A 27363-nucleotide genomic window follows, 5' to 3' on the forward strand; every position below is an offset into this window, starting at 1 on the left:
GGTAAACACCTCACCAAAAAATGGGATGTCTTTCTGTTACACGTGTCCAGCCCCATGAACAAGGAGTGGCTGGTCAGTCGTTGGGATACTGGGCACTTCATGCTAAAATAATGAAGACTAGTCATCACCTACTGTACAAGGACTGGGCTGTATACTCCAGGATTGAAACTGTCAGGTTGGTAATAGTGCAGATGAACAAAGGGAGATAAACTCTGGAAGAAGGGCTGGTCTCACAGAGCTGAAGAGAGAGAACATTGATAGACAGCCAGAGATTCATTGACAATACTGCAAAGGAATTCTGGCAAGATGGGGTGGACATCCCAGCTCTGGTGAAATGCTAGATCTGCCAGTGACTTGAAAAGCAGCGGGAAAGAAAGAGTTCAGTTCAAAACTCAAGAATAGCTGTACAAAGGCTGAGAATAACTCAAGAACATTCAAAGTCGTTATGCTGTGATAAAAACTGAATGAGACCCTCGTAAAGCTAGGTAGGTCAATGGACAGCACGACTGAAGGCTAAATGTGTATGACAAATACAATGTGCCATATGTTAGAAGTAATAATTTAAGCTATTCATAATCTTTATTGGAAAGTAAATTAACCAACCACTCAAGACAAAGACCTGTTCATTATTGTAGGCAGCTCAGTAAAAACACTCTGCATTATGCAGCTGAAAGAGCAAACAAAATATTAGGATATGAAAGTAAGAAAGAAAATGACACTGAAAATATGGTGCCAATATGTACATTGATAGTAAGATTTCCCCTGGAAAATGCAGTTAGTTCTAGTCACTTGGTCAGAAAAGAAGAATAAAATTAAAGGAAGATTAGAGAGGTGCAGGGGTGGTGATGATAGCTCTTAGACAGCCAGTCTGACTTCCACTTGAAGAGAAATGAAAGTGCGGGATTATTTAACTGTTTATGACATATGTAGTGATTTGTGGGAAAGAGGTGACATATTGTCACAGAAGCAGAGACCCCTGCAAGGGCAACTGGCTTTATTCAGGTTCTCCTGAAAAGTACAGGACATCAAGCTGCCATGACAAGGTGTCCTGACTGGCATACTTTAACTGATAATTGGTTTGGTTCAGTTCTGCTTCCATCATGGATATGAGATCCCTAGGCAGCTGAGAGATGGATCCCTCCCCCTCTTCCATTGACCAGTGCCCTCTGCTCGAGGAGGGGCAGCAGCGGTGCTGACGTGGGCACCCATGCATACATTTTGGTTTTTTCTTTGTGAGAGAGAAGCAGGCCCTCCAATAGAAACTTGCAGAAATTGGGAGAGGGAGGAACTCAGATGGACTGTGTTGGAAAAACCTCACTTGCTGCTCAGTGGAAGGTGCTTGGTGCTTGGTCTCATGCTGTGCTGTGAGCACTCAGTCTGCTTGGAAACCGATGAAGCTCAGAGTTTCCTATGGCAAGGACCAGTTGGGCTGCCTGTAACTGGGCAGCTTATGTGGTTTTCTAGCCAGCAACCAAGGGACACTGCTTTGCTGATTCAAAACTGCAGCAGCTTTGACGCTTTCTTGAAAGGTGACAGAAGTAACAAATGAATAGCTGCTACAACAGTAGGAGCAAGTCACTTAAACCAAAAATGTCAAAAGGCATGCATTTCAAAATGGGACTTGATATAAAACGTGACTAATCTGATTTAGGGTCAGATTTACTACAGTACTATGTTTACAAGGATGTCCAGAAATAACTCAAAAAACACAAGCCTAGTGGATTTCACAACAGAAGCTGCACAAGTCAGGTCTAACTGAGATACTTTAGAAAATCCCATTAGTTATTTACTGGTGTTTGCAGACGTCTGAATGCCATTACAAGACTGGGTCTAAAATGCTTCAGAAAGACCTGTCTGAGTCACAGAGGTTCCCAAAGGAATCAAGAAACGATCTTACAGTATTTTGGCATCGCATGGCTGGTTTTCCAGACTGATTTAACTATCAGTTAGGAAGTCACAGGACACAGTAAGGATGGGACCAGGATATTTTGTTTCCTGAAGGTCCTCCAAAACTCATGCTGGCCATGTGCGCACCTGCAGTTGTAAGTGCACTTGTCTATAGAATGCAAGTCCTGAGCTCGTACTGCTTAGTGCAAAGCTGATAGCTAACAGCACATCGCTTAAACATGCTATGATAAAGGATAATGATTCTGCTAAGTGTGACATGATTGGAAAATACAGCAAGAAAGTTTTCATGTGCTTGGCCTTGACTGGATCCACATGATACATGAGGAAATAAACAGAGTGGGAACATCTTCTGCATACAGCTCAACTATAGGACTTTCTGAAACCAAAGATTTACATAGGAAAACATCATGTGAAATCCAGTCAACTGAAATTCAGTGCAAATATGTTTTTTAAAGTCAAACTTAAAAACGTGACCTTCAAGTCAGTTCAATTTGTAATTGTAATTACTTTTTAAATGGGAAAAAGGGGAAACAATTTTGAGTCTTGTTTGGACAGTGTGGTTTCAATTAACTGCAATTAGTGAGTTTGACTAACTCCAGGGGAGAAGAGAGATGACGAAAGAGTTTTTTGCTCTAACATTTTCTCCTTTTTCTGTTTTAAATTAAGATCCAGCTGTATGATAGTACCCCAAAGAATGGCCCAAAGCATGATATTGTACTATTAGTTCCCTAGAGTCCAAAAGAATCCTTCCTACAAGTAACTTCAGGAGTTAAGGCATCTGGAGTGGCCTGGGTCCCAGTTCAGTGCCATCCCAAACAGACTTAATCTGATCTACTGACTGCAGTAGATTTCTTCTAGAGAAAAATCGCTGGAGTGACAGCATCTCTCCCCTCCTTACAAATACTGTGAGCATTAATGCAGTTCCTAGTAATCAGGACAAAAATCATGGTAGCGAAATGAAAAATGATGTCTGTGGAGAATCCCTGGACGTAGAATACAATGCTATACAAAATCAAGCAGGCTTCTGACTCGTCTCTGCCCCAGTGATGTACAAGCATAGGCTGGTGATGTCGGAGGTCTCTGTACCCAACAGAATGGAGAAAATACACGATAAGCTAGAGGAAAGGACTGAATGACAGTACCTGATCCACATGCATGATAAACCCATTATCAGAAATTTTGTCTGTTCATTAAAATAAAAGCTCATTAATTAAGGGGTAATGATATGTTGCTATCCTCATCATCCAAATAAAGCTCAAACAGCAGTATTTATTACGGTGTCCTCTAAAAGCACTAATCCAACACAGAACTGCTGTGTCAAACAAGGCTGCGAAACACAAGTATGATATTAACGGAAAGTAGAAAATAAAAAACCCTGGAGAACAAAGACGAAAAAATCACCAGGCAACATATTAAGAAATTTCCTGAACATACTAACATTGAAAGGTGTCATGTATGCCAGACCCTCATGACATAAGGCTGTAAGAGAGAGCTAAAGAGGATGGAAAGCTAAAGAGACAGCTAAGGAGGAGCAGGAAAGCTAAATGAATGATATGTTATTGCCCTTGCTATAAGAAAAAAACCCTGCACATTCTTATCCCAAGGGCACTTGTTTTGGAGCCATAATGTGACATTAACGGAGGTAGAAGGTCCTTAAAAAGAGATTAGAGAACAGCCCAAGCAATTTAAATTGGATCTAAAAGGCTGACAGAACCAGACAGTTCATCACAGCACTCCATGAGCAGCAAAAAGAGTGCTAATAGAGTAGGTTTATGATATACGCATAAAAATGCCACTAGCTTGGAATGACAAAGTCAATATGCTATCTAACGTTATTCCACAGCAATCCACCTTTCTGGTACACATGCACGTGTAATGCACTCCCAACAGCGTGCCTGAAGTTCCCCTACATGTCAGTCTGTGCAGGCATGAATCAGAGCTAACCCCTCTTACAGAGGCTTGTACTTCTCCAGAGTCAGCCTCTGATGGGCTGCAACAGCTGCCAAGCAAAGACAGCATTATCAAAGGCAGAGGGATGTTCTCTGTAATGAAAGGCTGGGTCAGCCCGACATCAATCCCAGGAAAAACAATGGGCAAACAAGAGCTTTGGGTCGAGGACCAATTAATACAAAATTATAGAACAGAAACATAATTGCTGCCAGTCAATAAGGCTTTGAGGAATACAGATCTTGTTAAATCCAAGTTTGGTTGACAAACACACCCCCTTAGAAGTGAAATATCTAGGCTTTACGTTTAACATAAAGCATCCATTCACGGATCAAGAATTGCCCAACAGATTTGTAAAAACAATTACCACAGAGACAGGTCATCAGTTCATGGGGAATTTCTCCAGCCTCTGTAAACAACTCACTGTTATCCAATACGTTCATCAATACTCTGGCAGCAAATACAACAGTGCTGCTGGGAAAATTTGCAGAAAATGCATGGATTAACATAATGGTAAATAATAATTAAGATGAAGCATTCCGCCAGATAGTGCTCTCACATCTGTGTTTAATACCGTGAAATTCAGACTTATGTATCAAGGCATAACAAATTCCAGCCACAGGCACAGTAAGGGTACCACATCCTGCAAAGTATTACTGGCAACTTAATGAGACCTTTCCCTTGCGTGCCGTGGCAAAGAAGGTTAATGTAACTTGTGCACGTATAAATGAGGAAGTAATAAGTGTATGTAAATGTGGGATTTTTTTTCACTGTCTGGTTGTTGGAGCAACACTGAATATATACCAAAAAGAAGGATGAGTAAATGGACAAGATACAGAAATAAAGCAGAAAACATATCTTATGATTAAAACCCACTCTGTTTAAATTATCAAGATAAGATCGAGGAATAATTTGATCAATGTGTATAAATACCGTATTGAGAAAAATGATAAGCACTTCATCTGGACTTTTAAATCTAATAGAGCAAGGCCAAGTAAGGACCAATGAAACTAAAGGGCAGTTAAACCCCAACTAGAAATAAGACATGATCTGTGACAAGAGATGTGACCTGCCATGGATCATACTAATAAAAAAAAGGTCTGCTAGTCAGCATGTCTTTGGGGAAAATAAATCTTGCTAAACACAAGTTTGACTGGCAAACTCAGCCCTTCAGAAGTGAAATACCTAGGCTTTACATCCAATATGAAGCATCCCTTTGCTGGATCAAGATTACTTTCCTGAACGTGGTGTAAATTTACATAGTTTATTATACAAAGGATTTCCAACTGCATGATCCTTTGGAAAGTGACTCCATTTAAACATTTTTAGGTTCCTATTAAGGTTTTGTGGAGAGAGATGGTCTCTAGACAGACAAAGGCAATGGTACAGGTGCAGTGAGAGCTAGCTGTCAGTGCTATTAGATGGTATTTTGTACTGTACTCTGTATGCTGCTGTCGTTACCTACAGCCATGATATGAAAGAACCATCACGGCCACCCAGTCTAGACTTGATGTTATAATTGCTTTGTTTTTCACTTGAAACAAATATAATATGAAGAAATCCATTGGGTACAATGACCCTGGGTGCTGTGTGTACTGACGGTGAAGGATCTATTGGCAGAAGTCCTGACTGAGTAAAATGATGTTTTAATGCTCTTGGGATGTCATCATACTTCACAATAACTGTTATGGCGAAGTATCTAAAAGCTTAAGATAGGGCTCTTTTTATTAATTTAAGTCTAAATTTAATACTAAATAATATATAATTAATTGTCCAATTACTAAAGCTAATCATAGAGCCAATGGTTATCCTATAAGATCAGTGTTTTCAAGTAGCATAATTCACATATAATGTCTTGCATAATCCAAATCTGATTGAAATGTCTTTTCCAGGAGGTGTTTAATGCTCAGCTCTACCCTGCTGTGCAGAGAATGAGTCTGTATATGTGTCTCTCTGCACCCATTTGCTGTCGCTTTCTCTTAACAGCCCTTTATGGATCAGTCTTCAAAGTCCCAACAAGGTCTGAAACTGCATCCTGCACAGAACACTGCTGATATCGATTTGAAGAACTGTGCCTGTCTGTAGGCCAGGAGGAAGTAATGGCTTTCGACTGTAAATTCTTTCTTATTTGGAACTATAGGATGAATTACTTCAATGCTTGGGTAAATCGCCTGTCTGGGTTAGAATGACAACCAACTGATACTGTATACTTAGTGTCATTTCTTTGAATAAAACAATGGTAATTCATCAAACCTGAGTTCTGTGGTTATTTATAATATATGCAAGAACTACTATCCATTTAAAAAAAGAAAAAAAAAATAGTCCTAAAGTTTCTGGTATTCACACTGAGTTGACTGAACTCACGCAACCATTTCGGACATTTAGAATGGACATCTGTCGCAAGCACAGTCACAGGTCCCATCAATGGTCAACTAAAGTCCCAGTGGATTCACTGTAACTGTGTTTGACCACGTGTTCCACCTGGCTACTAGCTTAAAACTGTTTTTTCCATTTCCTTTATCAATATAAGCCTCAGCCAACAAAGAAATCTCTTGTCAAGGCTTTGATTTCTACAGTGCCTAAATATCCTTCACGTAATTCCTCCTGGAGACACAGGGAGAAGCCCTGTCTGAGCCAAGTATTGCTTCTGCTCCAGTGGGGAGATCACTCTTACAATTCTATAAGGCAAAAGGGTCCTTTATATGCTATAAGAGGTAATTTGTTCTCCTTCCTCCAAACTTCACCCACTGTGTGGAGCAACACCAGTCCTTCATAGTGCATGAAAGTTCACTTTCGGGATACAACTATGTGGCTGGTTAGTAAAGCATCTCTGAAGATGGCTGACCACCCAGAAAGAAAAGAAATAACAAACTATATGATTATCATGTCTTTGAAGTTAGCTTCAACCCTACCTTGGGATAAATGGAAATCAGCCAAGTCAGAGGAATGATTATAACATGAATCTGAATTTTTGATAAATCCACTTGTTTCCTCACCTTACTTTCTGAATGCCTTTAGCGGGCTCTCAAGGTGCCCTTTGTCACCATTTGTGACTAGCATCAGGAAAGGTCAGTCCTAGAAGAAACTTTACATCCTTTTGTGTAACAAAGACATGCTGTTTCTTAATAAGAGATACCGATGTCTCGGAAATTCGAGGGGTAATTATTATCTGAAGTTGCTATAGACACATTATATGGGCATCTCATGGAGCCTTCCCTAAAATTCCCACGTCCAATATAGGCTGAAAAACTGACTTCTTTTCCCCAAGTGACAAAGGTAAAAATGAGCTTCATAAATATTAGAAAATGCTTCTTTTCACATACAGTTTTTGTTGTAATGCAGTATATAAATGACTATACTATAAGCGACTTTTATGAAAAATTCAACACGTTGGGGCAGTGGGCAGGAAACTGCATTTTTTGTCATCAGGCAGTGTGTACTACCCTGATTCAGAAGAATCTCAGCCATTCTCTCTCTACAACTCGTTACTTCACGACGTAGAGGTTGTGTATTTGCTGCATGCAGTTCATTCACCCTTCTAGCAATGCTGTCGGGGCAATGGTTTCCCTGTGCATTTTCTACTGGTGATGTTCTAGGTCTGACCCCCTCTTTAGCAAGGTCCAGTTAAGTCTTTCTCCTTTTAGTTGCAGAGACATCTAAATAATACTCCATATATTGTCTGCTTAGTTGAAGAGCTCACAAGTGATGTTCTCAGCGGACAGCAAGTTGTTATCTCCAAACTGATGCATAAGCAACCATCTGTTACTGCCCTTGTGGGGAAACAGCTGTGTTTGCTCTATTGACCCACACATTTCTGTGTGTGGCTCAAACTCTCTGCCTCTCAATTCGGTCTCCCACAACAAAGGCACACTGGTGAAATGCTTGCTTTCTGTTCATAACAAATATAGCTCCAGTGCATTTGCAATGCAAACTAGGTGAGGTTTTGCAGTTGCCTGATATTCGGCACCTTCCTCTGTCTTCATTGCAATTCTTCCCGAATGACTAGTTTTCACACCAGCCTCAGTTAATACCTGTTCTGATACTGTTTTATTCTCTATACCACAAAGCAGCTGTTTTCCATACACCATTTTAATTGTTCAGACAGGCCTATATAGTTCAACTGACACAAGGTTGATTAGATAAGCCCTTAGGCTGAAAGTTCTGGAGAGACGTATGTCATCTAAGGCATTATTCACGTCTTCAAAGCCTTGCAAAATCGATTACCAGCCAGCCAGACATACCTAAATGTTAAGTTGGAGAAGGCACCAATCCATTTTTACCTCTTCATAATGCATATCACCAGCACACAGGAAGGAACGGTTGGCTGGGAGGTGCACAGGTGTAATAAAAGACTTTAGGTGTTGCTAGGTGAAGCCAATTTGTATTTGCTTTTATTTTGTGGAACAGCATATGGCAGCTTTTCACTAAGTCTGAGGTCAATCAGATTTCTAGGCATAGAATAATTTAGATGACCGTGTCTTTAACCTGCTAATCTTTAGGACACCGCATTTTTCAGCCTGTGCAGCATGCTTTGCCTTGATGCCTAGAAGAGCTATATCTCATTTTTCACTCATGAACCTGCCAAAGTTCACAGCGTCCAGTGTAAGCACAACCTGAAAACTGTCTGGGAGTCCACCTAAGGATGCTCTGCTCCATGACCCTGTGACTGCACACCTTTGCCTTCTCAAATCCACGGGAGCCTATCTTCCCCATTTAATCGCAATGCTTTTACTGTGAGAGACGCCCATCAGCTGCTTGTTCGCAATCATCAAGAAGCCAAATGAATGGGCAGAAACACGGAGTGAACTATGTCTGAGGAAAAGACAGGGTTTTCCTCTTCTCACACAGAAAGAATATGATGTAATAAATATTTGCTCTGAAGGACAGATTAGGATCCCTTACTGGTTTTCCTCTTATTTTTTGCAGGATCACCCAGTCTTTGAAATGAGAGAGACACCAGACAGGCTCCTGTAAATGCCCCAAAGGGTTATAAATATTTGCTCAGAGGGGAATTGAAAAAAGAACAGATGGACTGTTAGAAGTGACCATGGGAATAGCCACGTGAGCAGAGACAAAGGAAATGAAGGAACTTGAGGGACCTGGGAAATCTTATCAGGGAAGATATTAAGAAAAAAGGGCTTCAAAAGAAGACTATTTGAGCTGTTATGGAGAAACAGGCCAAAGATGCATGGGATTTTGACAAAGAGGCAGCATCAGTACAGGAGCCCATGTCCCACCCCTTGCCATACCTTCCCACTGCTTATAGGAGAGTCTGTATTTGGGGGATGCCAGTCCATGAGCCAGAGCAACACACAGAATTAGCCCTACTCAATAAAGTCTCCTAAAAAAATCACAGCTTGCCAGTGAAAAGAGAATGGGCATCTGTTAATCAGAGGTGACGGAGTCGTTTAAGAGGATTCTTTCTGTTGTATTATTTGCAGTCATGCACTTTAATCCTTAGTGCTTTGTGTAAAATTTTGCCTTTTCCAAATGTGACAGAAATTGCTTATACATTTTGTTCTGGATTGCCCTGCACCTTTTTGTTACCTGAACAAAACATTGCAAAAAGACATAATTAATCTGATTTGATCAATGTTGTGCAGGACACAACAATGGCGTTTGCAGAGAATACTATCTGCTCTTCTCAGGCATCTTGCAAAGATGTGCACCTGGATTATCTTCTGCCCTGCAGCAGGGTAGGTTCTTAAAATATGACAGCTGCGGCCATATACATTGCTCAGAGTAAGGGCAGCACAGACATCCTGTTAAAGTCTGAAATTTTCTGTGCAAGTTTTCCCATTTTCAGATAGAGGTCTTTGAACTCCACGGGCAGCTCCGCACGTGGAGTGAGTGGCACAGCTCCTGCCTGGAAGGTGGCCTGCCTGCTCACCAGCTCTGCCTGCGCCCGCATCTCCGCACGTGCTGCGGCAGCCTGCGAGCTCGGGCTGACCGGTTCCATCTCCAGTGGAGGTGCCCACTGCCAGCTTCAGAGGCGTTGGTAAAACAAAAGGAAGCAAGACTGGGTTTATGGACAGGGTCTGTCAAAGACCACCGACTCAAGTAGAGAAAATGAGTAAGCAGCTTCTTAAACAAGTAGCTATAAATAAGTAGAGAAGAAAGTTGTTAGTATTTGATATTTCAGCTTGGGAGACACAGAAAAATCCCGTACTCCCCATGCTGAAACATACTTAGAGCTTTCTTAAACAGTAGATGGTAAATTCTTAATAGGAGAATTGCACCCAATTTAACCAACTCACAGTAATTCTGTGCTAGGCTTCCGCTGTCCAGTTCAAATGAACTGATCACTGAGGTAAAAATGTTGTTTTTATATACAGACCCACACAAGCACCCTCCACAAATTCTATAAACCAGTTCTTCCAAAAAGGTTTATATTCTGAGTACATAAAATTAACAGTTAGCAGACAACAGATAAATAATACGTGTTAATGGGATAACGCCATTGAAAGGTACAAAATTAAATGGCACATAATTAAATTGTGGAACATACCATTTATCCTCCCCAGCCACTGACCCCACTGGCAAGGGCTGCTCTGGACAGGAGCTCAGGCTAACGGAGCTACGAGTTCACGGGGTTTGCCTTATCTGTCCCGCACACAGTGCCTGCAGACGCTATTAGCGGCCGCTACCTCCAGTCTCAGGCGTGGAGGCTTCCTGACACCATCCTCGCTCTCTCAGGTCGCGAGGATTCCTATCAAGAAACCCTTGAGCCGATTGCGAGAAGAGGGAGCGGGCACTGGCCACTGGCAGAAGTACTGCAGTGAATGAGATTGATTTTAGTAGAAAGGTTTTCTTCTGTCTGGTTGTCAGAAAACCGCTCTCTGGAGATGCTGGAGGATGCACGTTTGTGAGGTGAACTCATTACCCCCGGGGCGGAGGAAAGCTTCCCGAGGGTAATGAGCCGCAATGCCTGATACGAAGTAGGTGTGCACACAAATTTGGCATTTACCTGCTATTCATGTGTTTGATTTTGAAATGAAGTGAAAAAATGCACAAATATCAAATATGTTTGACAGCCAACATCACATAATGGTGGTCATTTCAAATATAGCCTGTTCCTTTGTAGCGCCCAATATTCCTACCCAGTCCTGTTATGCCCCACATGCTCTTTCTTGATGCTGATTCCCTCCTTTAAGGCAAGTATGCATACCCAAAAGCCTAGATCAGCAGGATGCTTTACATTTTGATACAGCCATCCTTCAGCACCAGACAAGCAACACAGAAATGAGAGGACATTCTTCCCGATTGTGGAATCCTCAACAAACATCACATTATTTTACTTAGCTATGGTATGAATATCCTGCTTTACTTTCCAAGTTGACAAGGCATAAGGGAACGAATTAAAAGTGTATTTATTCTGGATCATTTTTACTGACACAGTGAAAGCTAAATCTGTCTGTGACTTGCCCACTTCTGCCAGTATGTTCCTGAAAAGCAGAATAGCTTTGAAAGACAGAAACCTCAGAGAGAGCCAGCAATCACAGAATTCCCCTAAACCAGGGTCAAACCCTGCACTCAACTCTGAGTAAAGTGGTTTCGGTAAACCCAAATCAGGTACCTAAAGCAAAGCAGGTTTCCCATAAATGCCAAGACAAAGCCTTTTACTTCAATCAGACTGATGTTTTTGAGTTGACTGAGACTAGACAGGAACCAAACTGCCGCTCCCACATGCGAACGCTGACCCAACATCTGCAAAGTTTGTGACACAGATAGCCTTTATTTTGGTTAGACTGTCCCGAATAGAGGAAATTACACATGCAAACGGGGATGTGATCCTCCTTATATTCATCTGTGTTGTTCTGATTTCAGGCATGTTTGGGCCCAAGTCTTCTGTGATGACCAGAACGGGGCAAACAGAATTTGCTACATATTCGGCATATCTGCATTTGATAGCCTCACAAACTAATTCTGTTATTTAAGAATGCAGTAGATATTAAAAACACATACTGAATATCACATCGGATAGCACAATCAAACATATGGTAAGGTATGGAGTATTCATACAGGATCAGAAAACAAAATGCCAGAATACCATCCATACGCCAGTGGGCAGAACGCGTTGAATGAATGGGTAAATGTGACTAGGTCATTAGTATCATTTTATTAGTTCACAAATATCACTGCGAAATCAAAGCAGCTTTCTATTATTTGCCCAACACCCACACGTTATTTTCCTTCATTACTCAACCTGCTTTAGTTTGATCCTATATAAGTTTAAAACTGTGGAAAAAAAATATGGCCTGTATGGAAAATTGCTGTGGGATTGCAAAAGACGTAGAGCTTGCCAAAGAAAATGAACTCTAAAAACTGTTTTCCTTGTTCATGCGCTCTCTCCAGGCCCTCTTGTTTATGTAAGGGCTCAATATACGATCAAGTTACTTTGCGTCAGCCAGGCTGTGGTAATTGTCTGTGTGTGCACTTTTGGCCCATAGCAAACGCAAGAAAATTTAACTTAGTTTAAGCCCCTTTCACTGCAGGCAAACCTATGACAACTTACCTTACATTCCCTGGAGGGTGGGAGCGTGCACCTAACTTGCACGCAGTGATATGCTACGTCCCATAAGGAGCCTTATGCTGTGTCTGAGACCCAGGATTATGAAAGGCACTCTAAAAGCTCCGGGACAGCTTGTCTTTTTTCTACAAGTATATTGCACAGGCACACAAATGAAGGACTTACCTGCCATGCCTCGACCTTCTTAATGTCCGCACAGGATCCGTTAGTGAAGAGTCCTTTCCCAGGGGTACAGGTATATATATCCTGCAAGGCATGGGCAATAGAATATACTGCCAAATACACATTATAGGATATCCGCAAGTGTGTGTAGTCCATGTACGGTGTCTCTACACTGGTGATGTTCTCATCCCCTGTGCACGGAGGTCGGAAGGCAGCCGTTCCATTTCCAGCTCCCAGTCCCTCTTCATGGCCCTTGTGGAAGGAAGTTGAAGCTGGAGAATTTTTGGACCCATCAGGGAGATAGCAGTTAAACGTCTCCTCCCAAAACTCCTTGGCAAAGCCGTTGTTGGTGGACTTCTTGGGATGCACCTTCTGCAGGAACTCACGAAAGCCTGGGATCTGTCCTGCCTTCAGCGCAAACCCAATGGTGCTGCCGATGACGCGGAAGAACTCCGGCATGGCTATCAGGGAAGAGCTGGCCCAGGCCTCGCTCGCCAGCCAGATCTTGCCGGTGATGTTTCGCCTGACGATCTCTTTGATGAGGGGCTCCAAGTCCGGGCCACTGGAGAAAACAACGATCACCCTTGCTGTGGAGTTCTGAATGACCTCCACCACCTGCTGGATCTCCTCTTCGTCCGAGTACTGGGAGATGAGCTCGCTAAAATCAATGCAGATGTCTCTCTCCTCTGCCTCCTCCCGAAACTTTTCAATTCCTGGCCGGCCATAGTCATCGTCGGCTGCAATTGTTCCCACCCAGTTCCAGCGAAAGTACTCGATGATGTCTGCCATCGCTGTGGCCTGATGCTCGTCATTGGGGATTGTGCGGAGGAAGGACTTGAACTGGTTCTTATTGCTCAAGAGACGACTGGATGAGGCATAGCTGACCTGTGAGAGCACAGCGAACAAGCAAAACACACCGTGAAGTGAACTGCCTGGCAATAAATTGCCTACATTTATCCAGCATCACTGTCAACCTGTGTAACCTTGGATGGGATGAAGAGGGAGCTGAGCACCACAACGGCAGCCACATACTCTTGGCCTGCGGTTGCACATGATCCACTCTGAGAGTCTGAATGTTCTTGTAGCTGTGACTGTCTTACAGAGGTACACACATAGGAGCAGCTGCTTGGACCCGAGAGACTGGAGCAAGCTTGTGTCCACCTGTAAGGTCAAGGATCTGAGGGAGAGAGACGCTGACACTAGCTTGGAGGAATGGCAAAGAGGTGAGCCACGGGTGGCCTACACACACCTCGCTGCACTTCCTGGCAAATCCAGAAACAAGAAGAATGTATCTTTTAGGTAAACGAGGGCAATGCACAGAATTCAGAATTCAGACAAAATGCAGGCTTCCTCTGTCCTGACATGAGAACAGACATGAGACAGCAGGCTGGTATTGCCATCCTGGACCTACTCTGAAGAGCACTGTCTGTCTCTCCTTGACTCTCACCTCTCCCCCATCCTTAAACAGGCTCCATCAGGCACCATATGGGTGTTATATACAATCCCTGCCAGCTGAAGTAAGAAGAATGTGATGTATATCAGTCGCCTTGACCCTGCGGAATGTTAAGGTAATGCTGGTCAATACTACCTTAGCAGTATTTCCTGACTGCTGGCCAGAATCAGCAAAGAAGCCAGTAGGCATTCCATGCTCCATGACCCACCGTGTTTTACAGTTAAAATGGGATTTTATTTCCTTTGCTAAATCTATCAAGAAATATTTTTTTCCCTAATCAGAACAAGTGCCATATGGTCTTAAGATATAATTTGGATTTTCTACAAGTAGGAAGAAAACCATAAAACCCAGAAGAGAATAGTTTATAGAACTGAAGAACTTTTAAAACTCACTTATCTTTGCATTTTGAGATTGGTATCTGAACTGTTTAGGACTGACTCTCACTTTGAAAGAGTCTTCTAAAACCAGCTCATTTTGTACAAAGTGGAAATTTACAGAAAACCTTAACTCCTCCTTAAACTCTGGCATTTCATGTTTCTGCAAGAAGAAAGAAAAAGAGGTCTCCTAGTGCAGTTTCAAGGGCCACGGGAGCAAATCCTCCTTTCACAGAGCTATACTCTCCCCTGGACAGGCTCCGGCCCAGTGCTACTCTCATCTCCTAAAACCTACTGCCAGGGGGTACAGGCAAGGTACCCCACTCCCGCATGTGCTGTAAAGGTACACTGAGGTGAGATATGGAGAAACAGAACCGGAGTCATAACATTTTCAGTTTCTATGTCAACAGAATGAGTAATGAGCCTTACATTAAGTGTAAAATATACCTCCAACTTGTACTGAAATGCAGGGTCTATTAAGCATGGATTTGCTAATGGCCTTGCTATAAATGGCAGTGATTCTAATGCTGCCCAACAACTCCCAGTTTAAAAGCCTGCTTTCAGTTGTCATACTTCAACCACCTGGCTGAGATTTCATTCCAGAACTGAACGTCCTGACATCTACCCGTTTCAGCAACCTCTAGATAAGAACTACTGCCTTGTAGCACAAACGCCATTCCCTCTTCAAAGGGAAAGTCTGAGAACTGCAAACATCTCTTATGTTCAGTCCAACCCACCAACCCTTCTCAGCTGCCCTTGTTCACCTGGTAATGAGATGTGTAAATTAACAGTATGCCTTAAAATGCCATCACAGTGTTTATTACACGCCACCTTCCAACGCTATTCTGGGCAATACCTAGATAGCATATATTGGTCTTGGCTTAAACCATTCTTGCCCTGCTCAGAGACCGAATGTCCATTTTTTCAGACTCCTGTGAGAGAGTCAGACTGATAACATTAAATAGACAAGATATATTACTGTGCATGAGGCAGACAAGAATCCTTCCTTCTTCATTTGTGGTGCAGATGGGAATTGGAGCCCTGGCTGAAATAAAGATATATCCTCTCAGGACAGACTGAGAGTGCGGTGTGACACAATCTCGTTACAAGGACTCCTGTGAGCTCTAGCACGTGTATTCATTTTAGAAGAGGAATTGGAAATGTTAGGCTATACAAGGCAACACATAAATGGATAAGGCCAAGCACTTTTTCCAAAGTTGTCTTTAGTGTGGAAATCTAAAATCAAGAGCAACAACATTAAGCTGTAATATGCCAGCCTCATACTTTGCTTAGGGCCTTGGCAGAGCAGCAAGTTTGTTAAACAAAAGGATGGGACCGTGGATGCCGGCACTGGCCCCAGCAGAGTAAGCAGACAGCAAGAAGGATGCTGCGACACAGGAGCTGGCACAACTACAACACCACATAGATGACCCCAGGACAAGGCAGGGCATATCCACATGCTCTCACAAACCCTGTTTTGAAGGCCCTAGGGCAAAAGAAAGGCAGGTCAGCCCAGAAGAAACTTTCGCAGCACCTGATCAGCAGAAGCAACAACTTTACAGATCACCTACATGAATGATGAGAGATGCTGAGAGACCTCAGAGTAGCTGGCAATGACCGAGCTCTGCCTTAAGTGGGCTCTGTGGGAGTTGGGCATGACTAGACAGTGACCGTGGTCAAGTAACATCACAACTAACCTGTCAAGGCTGGCAATTGCCAATGACTGACCTAAATTACGCGTGTTCCCAGACTAAACCACTCTATAGAACTCTAGTCCTCCTATAGACTAAGTTGCTGTTGGCTTGAATGTTGTTACTGGCTGCTTGGTAACCTTTGTATTTGGGGATAGCAAATTGCTAGCAAGATATATTTCTACCATAAGAACCCCCCCCCCCATTTTGTATTGTTTCTCTCCTTGAGGTTCTGTTGGAAATGGCAAAGACTAAACAAGCCATGGAGGCTGAACTCCTCTTGAGACCTTCTCGTGTGCAGTTAGGACACATTGGCAGACAGTGGGATGGAGAAGCTGGCACAGCCACTGCACATACCTGTACTGGCCCAAGTACATTTCTGGCAAATGTGAGCCTGAAGACTTGTATCTCTGCCGAAAAAAAATATTTGGTTTGATTTGACATAATAAGTTTGGAGGGAAGCAGACTGCTTTCTTTCATGTAAATTGTTGTCCCACTTTAAAAGCCAGTGCTTCTCATCATTGTGTTGCCCCTCAGCCCTCCAAGGATGTATTCGTATGACTAGGGCCATTGCATTTCTAAACCTTCCTTTGTTTGAAACAGAGATGGAGCGCGTAAGGCAGCAGTGCAGTTCCATGTCCTGGTTCTATAACGTACGTAAAGGTCCCCTCCAAACAGCAATACCCCCAGCTGTACCTAAACAAGACAAGTGAAAGCATACCTGAGGTATGTAAAAGAGTCCCAGCAGATTGGCCACGGCGGTAGAGATGCCAGAGCCGGTTGCCCCCACGACTGCAATGGTGGAAGGGATATGTTCTGAGCAGTTGCAGAATTCGTCCAGGTTCAAGGAGTCTATCTTGTTCTGCGCCACAAAACTCAGTGTGGCCTCGAGGGCTTTAGAGACTGTATTGCAAGTGTCAAATATCCTGTATCCTAGGGTCATGTTGGGAAGGAGAGTTGGGCTACTGTTTATTTCTTCTATGGCAAAGATCATAGCCTGGAGCCAGCGGAAGCCTCGGAAATTATACCTGGGGGAGCAAAAATAAAGATAAAATAGAGTGAGAAGGAGGGAAACAGAGGAGAGGAGACCAGGACTGAGGCAAAGACAGAGTGAATAATTCCAGATACAAAAGGCAAAAGCAATTTATGTGGTTTCTTGCATCCTACTAAATTTGGAAAGTTTTGCTTTTGTGTTCAGCGGTTATAGAAGCAGCATGCATATGCTAAAAGGTTTTGTTCTGGTTTTCAGCTCTTCAGTTTGGGAGCTCACTTCAGAGGTCGTGAGATGAGGTGAACTTTTCTAAGTCTTCTAAAGTCTGGGAAAGTTGAAAGAGAGCATGCCTGGGGTGTTGGCTCTGGCCTGTCCCTTCTCCTCAGTACCCTAAACCTGGATCTCATGATTCCTGAGCAAATGCTCTGACACAAAGCTACACCTACCGGGTTTCCTTCCAGGCTCCTCTGACATGTTTCTGAATGCAGATGGCAGTGTCTGCAAAGCCTGCGCTGAGCGCGATGCTGTCAGGGACTTGGCTCAGGGATACTCAGCGCGTCAGCTCCTCATGGCTTTAGGCAGGCAGAGTGAGCTGAGATAGAGCACTGGCGTGCCCCTGGATGCAAAGGTGCCTGGTACCTCTGCTCAGGGAAATTTGGCCTCGCATCGCTTCACACTGTGACAGAGGGCACAGTCAAGCTGTTGATATCAGAGAACAGAGACATGCTATAAATGTAAATCCTAGCTTCCTAACTTGTTAACTAGATATACTTCAGTGTTTTCATTAAAGGAATAACTTTTCTCTTTATTATAGTGCTCTCATACATTTGCTTCAGACATGAGCTCAGAAGATGCCATCAGATCTGACCTGTGAAATTGAAACTCTCTTTTTCGCAGCCTCCTCTGTTCTCTGAAATGGAGCAGCTGAGTTTTCTGGCTATCTCTTAACTGTGCATGGAGCTAACCCAGAGCTGGGGAGTGGTGGCAAGAGTGTGCTGCAGGATCTGGGAGTCCCTGTTTAGAGCATCGCATGGGCTGGCAGTGAAAGAAGCTGATGCAGGGTGAGTGACTACTTACCCAAAAAAAGAGAGAAGCTTCCTCGTAGAAAGCAGCAGGAAGAAAGTTGCTTTGATATGTGTTATTCTCAAGTTTTACCTACTGTGTTTTCTCCTGTAAAGCTGCAACTGGTTGTGTGCATGTGAAGCTGCCATGTTTTAGGGTAATTCAGCTGGAATGGCAGAATCTTTCATGAACTGAAACCTGCCCTTCCTTGTAATGCTCTATAGGTCAGGATAGCTCTATAGGTCAGTTTGCAGTTTTGTGTTGAGTTGCAGCTGGAAACAGGAAAGTGTCAAAGCTGTTATGCTTGAGATCCACTGGGAAAACTGACAGGCCCCAGAACTGGAAGAGCCTGGGGAAATAGCCTGTCCAAGAACAGATTCTATATGAAATGGTAAATTTTAGGTTTCACGTGAGTGCCATTTTGAAATGCTTTGAGAGATGTTTCCATTACCAAGGTGAAGATTTCTAAAGATAAGCTTCATGAAATCACGAACTTCTCATCTCTGAGATATACAACCTAAACATTTTTTAATTGCTGGATTAAACGAATTGCTTCCAAAGTTGACGTTAGCTATGTCTGACTTCTTTAAAGCTGAATGAACATAGCCACATTACTTCCATTCTATGAGTTTTATCTAATTTATCTGGGATCAGAAGTTCTAAAGATATCACATCTAAGGTTTATCTTTAAGTCTTAAAAAATTTCATTTATTCAACTTCATTTCACCTGCTCCAGACATCTTCGGCCAACTTCCAAATGAGGTTCTGCTCTTCAAGTCAAAAAGTTTGAGGCCAATAAAAATCCTTAGTTATAATTTAAGACCAAAGGGACAGCTAGCTATTTTAAGATCACCCTTAAGAAAATGGACACCCTTTAGAACACGTGAGTGTGTGTTACAGTTAGAAGTAATTTGGTCGTTTAGAATATTTTTTGCTCTAGTTCCAAACAGTAAGGAGCGAGGTGCAATGGGAAAGCTCTGAAATAAAAGGACACATCTCAGAGTGAAGGAGGCAGTGAGTGCTGTGTACAGAAAAAAGATATGCCGGGCACACCACGCTGCCTCACGTGGTCAGTAATGCTCACTGGGATGAATGACAGCAAGGACGGGTTTTGTGACACTTCTTTTTAAACAGCTAAGTATGTTTACAGATTTTTTTAATTAAAATGAAAATAGGATTTGAAGCACGGAGCTATATTCAGGCTCCTCATGTATAAGAGGAAAATCTGAAAGCATTTTCTATATTTAAAGAGAAGACTGCTGAGAAGCTGGGATGTTCAAAGGTACTACTATACCACTGTGAAAAGCTTCACACATTCGAGTATGTGTAAAAGTAAATTTAAGCCTGCTCACATTAAATTACGCAGGTGGAGTATGACACGGAATTATTTTGCCTTGCTTGACAGCAATTTGGCTTAATTTTTTTTAAATGCAGCAAGGTGGTATCTTCAAAAGCAGTGAGAACTGGACTGTGAGAACTTGACTTCAGAGAATGTGTTTGCCATTTCATTCAGTAGATGCAGACTAAGGTCCATGATGCACAACTGCTCTTATTTTCCTTTCTGACATATGCTCCTGATGAATCTTTATTTACAGCGTAAGGCCTGTACTTCAAGTCCTTGAGTTTGGATTGGTTTTATTTTGGAGGGGAAAGGAGGGCAGGGGATGTTTTCTGGGAGTTAGACTCCAAAATGTCTTTGAAATGCTTTTGATAATTTACTGCAAACTAGCCTGGGCAGGAAACTTGCGGTTGTTTTCAGTTGCGCCTCTGCTGATAGCAGCATCAGCATATCAGGAGAAGAGTATCAGATGGGATGGAGACAAACAGACTTGCTCTGTCTTTTCTAATACCTGCTAGAGCTTCAGACGAGGTCTCATTTTGTTAACTGATACTGTGTTGTATCAGTACTGTAACACGGATACGGTCAGATGAAGGCAGTGCCACTAAACTGGTCTAAGTGAAGGAAGATTTCATGATTCCTTCAATCCTGGTGAATGGAAATTGTACGGATAAATTTTCTCCCATTGTACTGTAAGACCCCAGCAAGGGCTGCAGATACGTTTCTCTTGGCTTGGTGTGTACATGAGTGATGGGTAAGAGCAGCCTTTGAACCTGGCAGTGGGTTACACCGATCCAGCTGACCTCCTGAGCTATGCTGCTGCTGTGACTAATATGACTAGTCATTGTAACGTTCTGTCAACCAGGCAGAAATTTGACCCGTAATTTCCATGAAGAAACTGCAAAAGATTTGCTAACAGAAGCAAACTTTTCATTAGATTTCCAGAAGCTTTAAATAACCACTGGTATTTTCTTGGTGGAAAATAAGCAGCCTCCAAAACTTATTTTCTGCCATATTACTTTACAGGTACATTGGCATAGTCTTGTATTTCTGAGATGTGGTGCTATGAAAAGTGGTCATTAAACTCTAAATGAGAATTTAATGTAAATAATTCAGTGCCCAAAGGTGTAGATAGGAATTTTTATTTACACTCGGTTCTTTAAAGGTTTCTCTTCTGATGCCTGTTCTCCCACCTGTCAGAGTATGTAACCCACTGATCTTTCTGTTCCCAGGCAGGAGCACAAACATGGAAAAAGAAATCAGAAACAATTCCTCCACAAATCCTCATTTTAATTGTCACATCTGCAGGGGACAGATTATCTTTGCAGCTGCTGAGTTTGCTAGATAGTAAACTTGCAAGATCTCACTGATTCCCGCAGGTTTCTTTCTAGTTGGTATAAATGTGTCTGTCAAGGGGTGCTTAGGATGGCTTAAATGTCTCAGTCAATGTTACAAAGCAAGGGTATATAAATTAAGGGACATAAACTCACTGCATAGTTTTAGCTCCCCATAGCTTCATGCCCTGTTTGTTTGCTTGTTTGTTTGTCTGGTTTGGTTTGAACAGCTCATGCTGCCTGGAAATTAGTCCTGATCCCTGTTGGTCTCCATAAAGGAATAACTCACAGCCCCATGTGAATTCATGACCTTCATTTACCAAAATTTGCAAGGTACTAAACTAAAAGCAATAGAATATGAAGGAAAAGAAGGAGAAAGTAATGTGAAAGCTGTAAATACAGCTTGCATTCACCCTCCCGTACCCGACAGGTACTTTTATTCAAGAATGGTGGCAAAGCCTGCATATGCCTCTCAGCTCATGCCAGTACTCCTCTCTCTCTAGTAGTTGTATGCACATACTAATTTCTCTGTCCTCTCTAGATTTCCGCTACATTAATTACATGTTATTGCTGCTACTACCACTGCTATTACTAAGCTATGCAAAGGGGAGACCTTCAGTCATTTGTTGGATTCCTGTAGTCAGCAGGTATAACGAGTTGCTTACTACCCTCAGAAGTTAGGGCTATGGTAAGGGGAATTATGCAGACCAAAGAAGATTTAAAAAATTAAAAAAAAAAAGATGGGTGGAAGACAAAGAGGAAAATAAAATTATTTGGACTCAGGGAGGAAGTTCTAATTATCACGTTATGCATTCAGTTCTGCAGTGGGATTAGCAAATACATCCACAAGGGGCAGAATTAAAATTCTCTGTTCTCTCAGACAGACACAGAGACTCAGTGAGCTAAAGTGTCCCAGAGCCATCCTCTGTGAAGTCCTGCACTATGACATGGGGATGATGTCTCACCACAGTTTCACAGTCTGAAAGCTATGTGTCACAGTGTGGGACCTTGGGTAGATTGCTGACCAGAATACAAGGAATATGCATTAAAAATGATGACCTAGTGACAGCAAAGTGGCAATACTGTATCTCAGCTCAGTAAAGATATGTCCTCACCACAAACAGTTCGTTACCGTAAGAGGAATCCGTGGGTACCACCCATCTGTGCAATAATGCTAGCAATAATACTAACGATACCACCACCATCACTACTAATCTACTTGAAATCAAGAAAGGATGGAGAAATCAGGTTATGAATAGGCCTCTGTGGGGGCTGACAGAGAATGGGGGTCGGGGACTGCTTGTACTGTGCTCAGCCTCTGCCTCCACTGCACACATCAGATATGCATCAGCAAATGTTATAAGGAAAGTTGCTGCAACAGCACCTGAGCCATACAAAGACAGAAGGTGTATTTATATCAAATGCGGGCTACTTGATTGCTTAAACAATAAGCCATGTAAGTATTTCTGAAACACAGGAAACAAAATTGCTCTCACTTTCTGTACTCCTATCTGACATTTGGTGTGGCAAAATCATGAGTAAGTTTTCACTTTGGACTCTACAACTCAGTGCTTAAAGCATGAAGATGAATTTTCAGTAGAATCAGCACAAAAAGAACAGAGAACAGATCGTTACTGTTCCCTTTTCCTTTCGCTGCTGAGTCATGTATATAGTTTTCCAAATAATCATGTGCAAGGTATGCACAGTAGGTTCAGGCCAGTACGTACGCTGAGCTGGGGAGAAAAGTGCCGTGCCACAGGAGTATGAAGAACGTGAAAACTGAAAAAGTGGAGAGAAAACTGTCCTACCCATTTTGAGAAGCCCTGTTTGGGAGCGTAGGTATGGCACTGAACACAACTAACTGTGTGGGAAGATGTCCAGACAGCACAGATCAGGTTGAACGGTCCTCAAAAGGAAGGAAAGCCACATTATCTTAAATTGTTTGATACTGAACCCCAGAACAGACAGGGGCAAGCCACCCACAGGCTTTCAGTGGGACCCTTAGGTCTTTTCTTGTCTCAAAGAAAGGAGCTTTCCGTATGGTCTGATGACTCTTGCTGTTGCTGCCTAATGGAGGAGTATAAGGAAAGAGAGAGGATGCCCGCATAGTCCTAGAGTGACCTGGGTTTTATTTTCTGATGTGATATGAGACACATTTTCCTATCTAATAAAGAGAGTAAAAGCTGTACACAGCCATCTAAAAAGGGTGTAAGACTGATTTGCCTCAGCTTTGAAAAGATACAGCAGCACTGGAGAAGGCTCAGAGAAAGGCAACAAGGGCAGTCAAAGGTATGGAACAGATTTAGCAGCTTTGGTTTGACCAGGAACAGCCATGCTTATGGTCTTCTAGTGGATTTCCCACCCTATAAATGTTTTTGACACTACAAGATTGGGTAGATTTTACTTTGGAAAGAAACTAGAGCCTGTCTTTTTTCTTTCTTCTCCCCAGAAAACATGAGTTCACTCATTCCAGACTAGCCACCTGCCCAGAACTGAGGAAACTCAAATGTGATATGAAAGACTCTAGCTCATGACTTGAAGAATGTATTTGGGCTCTTAGCATCAGCAGGCACAATCCTGCCCCAAGCTACTACCTAATCACAGAGTTCAAAACCAAAAAGGACCACGATGGTTGTGTTGTGAGATCTCTGTACAAGTCCAGTCAAAGGAATTTTCTGGCTTAAATTCTGCTTAAAACAGAAAAATCGTTTCAGGAAAAATAACTGCTCTCAATTTAACATGTACTAATAAGAAGGAAAACACCATAGCACATAAACTGTTCCATGGATTAATTATCTTCATCAAGAAAATCTGATGACCAGCTCAAAAAGTCTTCCCAACCCAATCTCTTTTGAATTAAACCTTTCCTGGAAATGGACATTTTTCGGTAAAGACATGTGCAATGAAGGAGCTTCCAGTCATCTCTGGCCCAAGCATCCCCTTATTCCTATTGTAGTTGCTACCACCTCTGCAGCTAGATCTCTGCCTTTCATTAAGCACTCCCTCTCCATTTGCATTATGCTATCAACACACAAAAACTCCTTGAAGGAGTGCGGCAAAGTGGCACAAATGCCTCTTCAGTCAACTCCTCTCTTTTGCACCTGCAACTTCCTAGTGCACGGGTAAGAGGAACACAGATTTGACCCAGGCAAATTTCAGGTGGAGGATGCCTTCAGGTGGATCAAATGCCACTCAGAGGATCTCCCATCGTGTCCTTAAAACGGCTGGTCTAGCTTTTCAGGATTTGCCTGTTGTTGGCAGTGCTACCTCATTAACAAATCTTTTGGCAACCACACACTTGTAGTACTCGTGGGGGAACATTCTCCTGTGATCCGTTCTAATAATGTGACCATGTCAAGCAAGTCACCGAGGCTGACCCAGCGCTGACAGGAATGAAAGCTATGTTCAGTTTGCAAATATCTGCACTGTCCTGCCTGCCACCCGGAACAGGTGAAGAAGACCACAGAGCTGAAAACATCCATCGCTTTTCAGCGTTCCACTTTTAAAATGCCGCATCTGGGAGAGAAAAAAATGCTGAAAATCTGGCAGAGCTTCTTGCTCCATGAAGTGGACATTTCGCATATATTTAGTTCATGATTTTCTTGTGCATGCACAGAAGAAGCCAAAAGAAACCCTGCTTAATTACACTTCTTTCTGTGTGCTCGCTATGAGACCATCTGGGGATGATCTCATAACCTAGATGGATGCGTCCTGCTCAGTGTCTCAGCGGGAAACCGCACCTGGAATCTGTAAGCATAGCAGGAAGGCTGTCAGCCATTCTTCATTACCATCTGCAACAAAACTGTACTAGATCCCCAGTCTAAGACGAGAGGGCCAAATAATTCCAGACATACAATTTTTCACATATGATTACAGAATAGGTCCTATAACACTGAAGTGTTTTCCCATGCATGGTCATGACAAAAGTCCACATCAATTTCTTATATTTTGTTTATATGTCATTTCAGTTGCAATCAGTTTCTGTCAAACTTTATGTGTATTATGTACAGGGTTGTAAGGTTAAAAATTCCTCATGTTTCTTCATAAAAATGGCTACACTTTAATAATAAGATACTTTGTTTTCATGTGCATTTCTCCCTCCAGGGTTAACTGCCTAAGACTTAACACAAAACCTATATGCACTGTTTACACAGAAGAAAAGGACTTTGGGTGAGGAAAGCCTAAGTAAGGAGTTCAAGTCTGGGACTTTGTAAAGGTCCTAAAGAGACATCTATGTGTTCAGCGGGACTTTTCAAACGCAGTGACCTATCTCTCTTTCACCTACTCACTGTTTAGGCAACTAAACAGTTTGTAAAGTCTTAGAAGATGAGAGGCAGAACTGGAAAAAAACCCCAAAATTTGATTTCTAAGCTATTTTGCTATGCGTGACTGTAATCAAATGAACTTAAGGGCACTATGGGTTATTTTCCCTTCTTCTGCTAAGAAAGCCAATTTTCAGATACTATTCAAATGTCCAGCGTGAATGGCCAGATAAATTCATGTTTTGGCAGCTTTGGGTAATACAAGGATTGCCCTCTCTCACTGTCCAAATATTATTTATGATACTGTTTAACATATGCACTTCCTGTCTTTACATGCCTGTTTTATTCTGTTATTTACACCATACTTTCCCATTGCCTCTACAAGCATCAGCTTACAGACGGTATTTACACAGTATATAGCATGTCACCTGTAGCCAAAACTTTTTATTTTCTCGTTTCGTGGCTTACCTTATACACTCCACTGACTCTGGTCTTGATTTTAGATCCTGGTCTTTAGCAGCCACTCCAAAATGAATGGGGAACAATCCTCCGAGAATAATGTCTCCCTTCTTCTGTGCCCGTTGGTTTGGCCCATAGGCAGCTGTGTCCCAGGTAAACAGCAAAAGAATCAAGCAGCAGCGATATAAAGTCATTGTTCCTCTTTTCACCAGGGGGTTATAGGATGCAAAACTGGAAAAGGTGATGTAAGAAAGAATGCGGCGTAATGTCTAAGCTTTTCCTTTCCTTAACACAGCACAGAGAGGATTTGGGACACATGTCTGCAGGGAGATAAGCAACAGGGTGGGAGCCACAGTGCTGGTGTTACTCCCTCTGTCTTCTCCATTGCAAAACAACAATTCAGCAATCCTCCTTTCTTCATAACCAAAGCATTATGGAGAGCCCATCTCTGAGAACTGCAAAAGAAAGACATGAAAAGTGATCCCAGCAACACACCAGGACCCCACGCTGCCACGGCAGTTCTGCATTGTCCCATCAACTTCTTAGTACGTCTCCGTGGCCACCCCCACTCAACAACCTGTGCGGGACACATACCAACTTTGACAGAGTAAGTCAGACACCCCAGTGATGCCAGCCACACCTCCTCAAACAAGCATCATGGATTCTCTCAGATGCCTAATTCTCTTATCACACGTGTGAGGTGGGTGTCCTCCCACCCATCTTCCTTTGGTTCTGCATGACTCTGGTCACAGGAGACCCTGTAAACCTTGTGATGGGACCACCATGAACACAGCACACTGTGAGAGACTTGGATGGGCAAGTGGGGAATAAGGAAGCATTGAATGCAGTAAGAATCAAACTTTCTCTTAAGAAAAGAACTATGACAATCTTCTGGTGTCGGTCCATCCCCTCCTTTCATTGACCATTCTTAACTCTCTGGTTTGAACTTACCCTTGCTAAAAATGAAACAAGGTCACAAGAAAGACTTCTTTCACATTCAAAGTAAGGATGACTTCCAGGGAAGCATTTGAAATCAAGATACTTCTCCATAATGAATCATGAAGGTTTCAAAGGTTCAGTGATCATGTTATTGCAAGCTTAGCTGTCGAGCTTTGAAGCCTGAATCCTGGGGATGAGAAATATTGCAGCTTCTCTCCATGTGCTCAATACATTTTCCCAGCAGCACGTCTACAGGCCTGCCAAATGAAGAACTAACTTCATTATGGCATATGAAAATGGCTATGGCTATGGGGGAGGAGGTAGCACAAAAAAAATCATAATAAATGGCTCTTCAGCCTATTTGAAATAGATCTAGAAGCTAGTAGTAAAAACCTAAAGTTAGTCAAATTCAGAATAGAAGCTAGGCATATGTTGCTAATCCTAAGGACAGTTAATTTCTGAAGTAAGTCATCAAGAGTTTTCAAGTGCTGAGAACCTTTTTATGAGGATGACTTATTACGCACTAAATGTACCTAGACAGATTTGACCTCTACCTAGGCCAAAAAAGGAGCTACTGCAGGGAAACGCTGTGATCATGGGGGTTCTTCTAGTAGCCAGCCCTAATGATTATGTATGCTGTATGACCACCAAGCATTTGGAAATATTTCACACATTTTTGTTAAAATGAAGGTCCAGACGCAGCAGTCAATGGGATAAGAGAGACAAAGCTCACACCATTCTCATGCCTCTGCGGCCAACACACTTAGACAGCTGGGCATACGCTGCACTTCTCTGTGGTGGGTCCACTCTAAACTATTCTTTGGTCCTGGCTTGAACAAGCACATTTTTATTGGCAAGGGCAATCAAGTCTTTGGCTAGAGATCAAGATATGTCTAGGCAAACAATTTTGTA

The 27363-nt window shown here is 42.5% G+C and overlaps 1 protein-coding gene across 2 annotated transcripts in view; it reads right to left on the reverse strand.

Moving 5' to 3' along the window:
- CASR (calcium sensing receptor) overlaps nucleotides 1-25706 on the reverse strand; it is a 40998-nt gene extending 15292 nt beyond the window's left edge. For both annotated transcript variants that reach the window (XM_075165697.1, XM_075165689.1), the window contains exons 1-3: nucleotides 25522-25706; nucleotides 16787-17093; nucleotides 12551-13432 (exon numbers count right to left, since the gene is read on the reverse strand). In XM_075165697.1, the coding sequence (XP_075021798.1) occupies nucleotides 12551-13432; nucleotides 16787-17093; nucleotides 25522-25706 (1374 nt within the window). The remainder of the gene's footprint in view (nucleotides 1-12550; nucleotides 13433-16786; nucleotides 17094-25521) is intronic.
- Between the last annotated feature and the right edge of the window lie 1657 nt (nucleotides 25707-27363).

Source organism: Calonectris borealis, chromosome 1 (assembly GCF_964195595.1).
Source record: "Calonectris borealis chromosome 1, bCalBor7.hap1.2, whole genome shotgun sequence".
Taxonomy (NCBI): domain Eukaryota; kingdom Metazoa; phylum Chordata; class Aves; order Procellariiformes; family Procellariidae; genus Calonectris; species Calonectris borealis.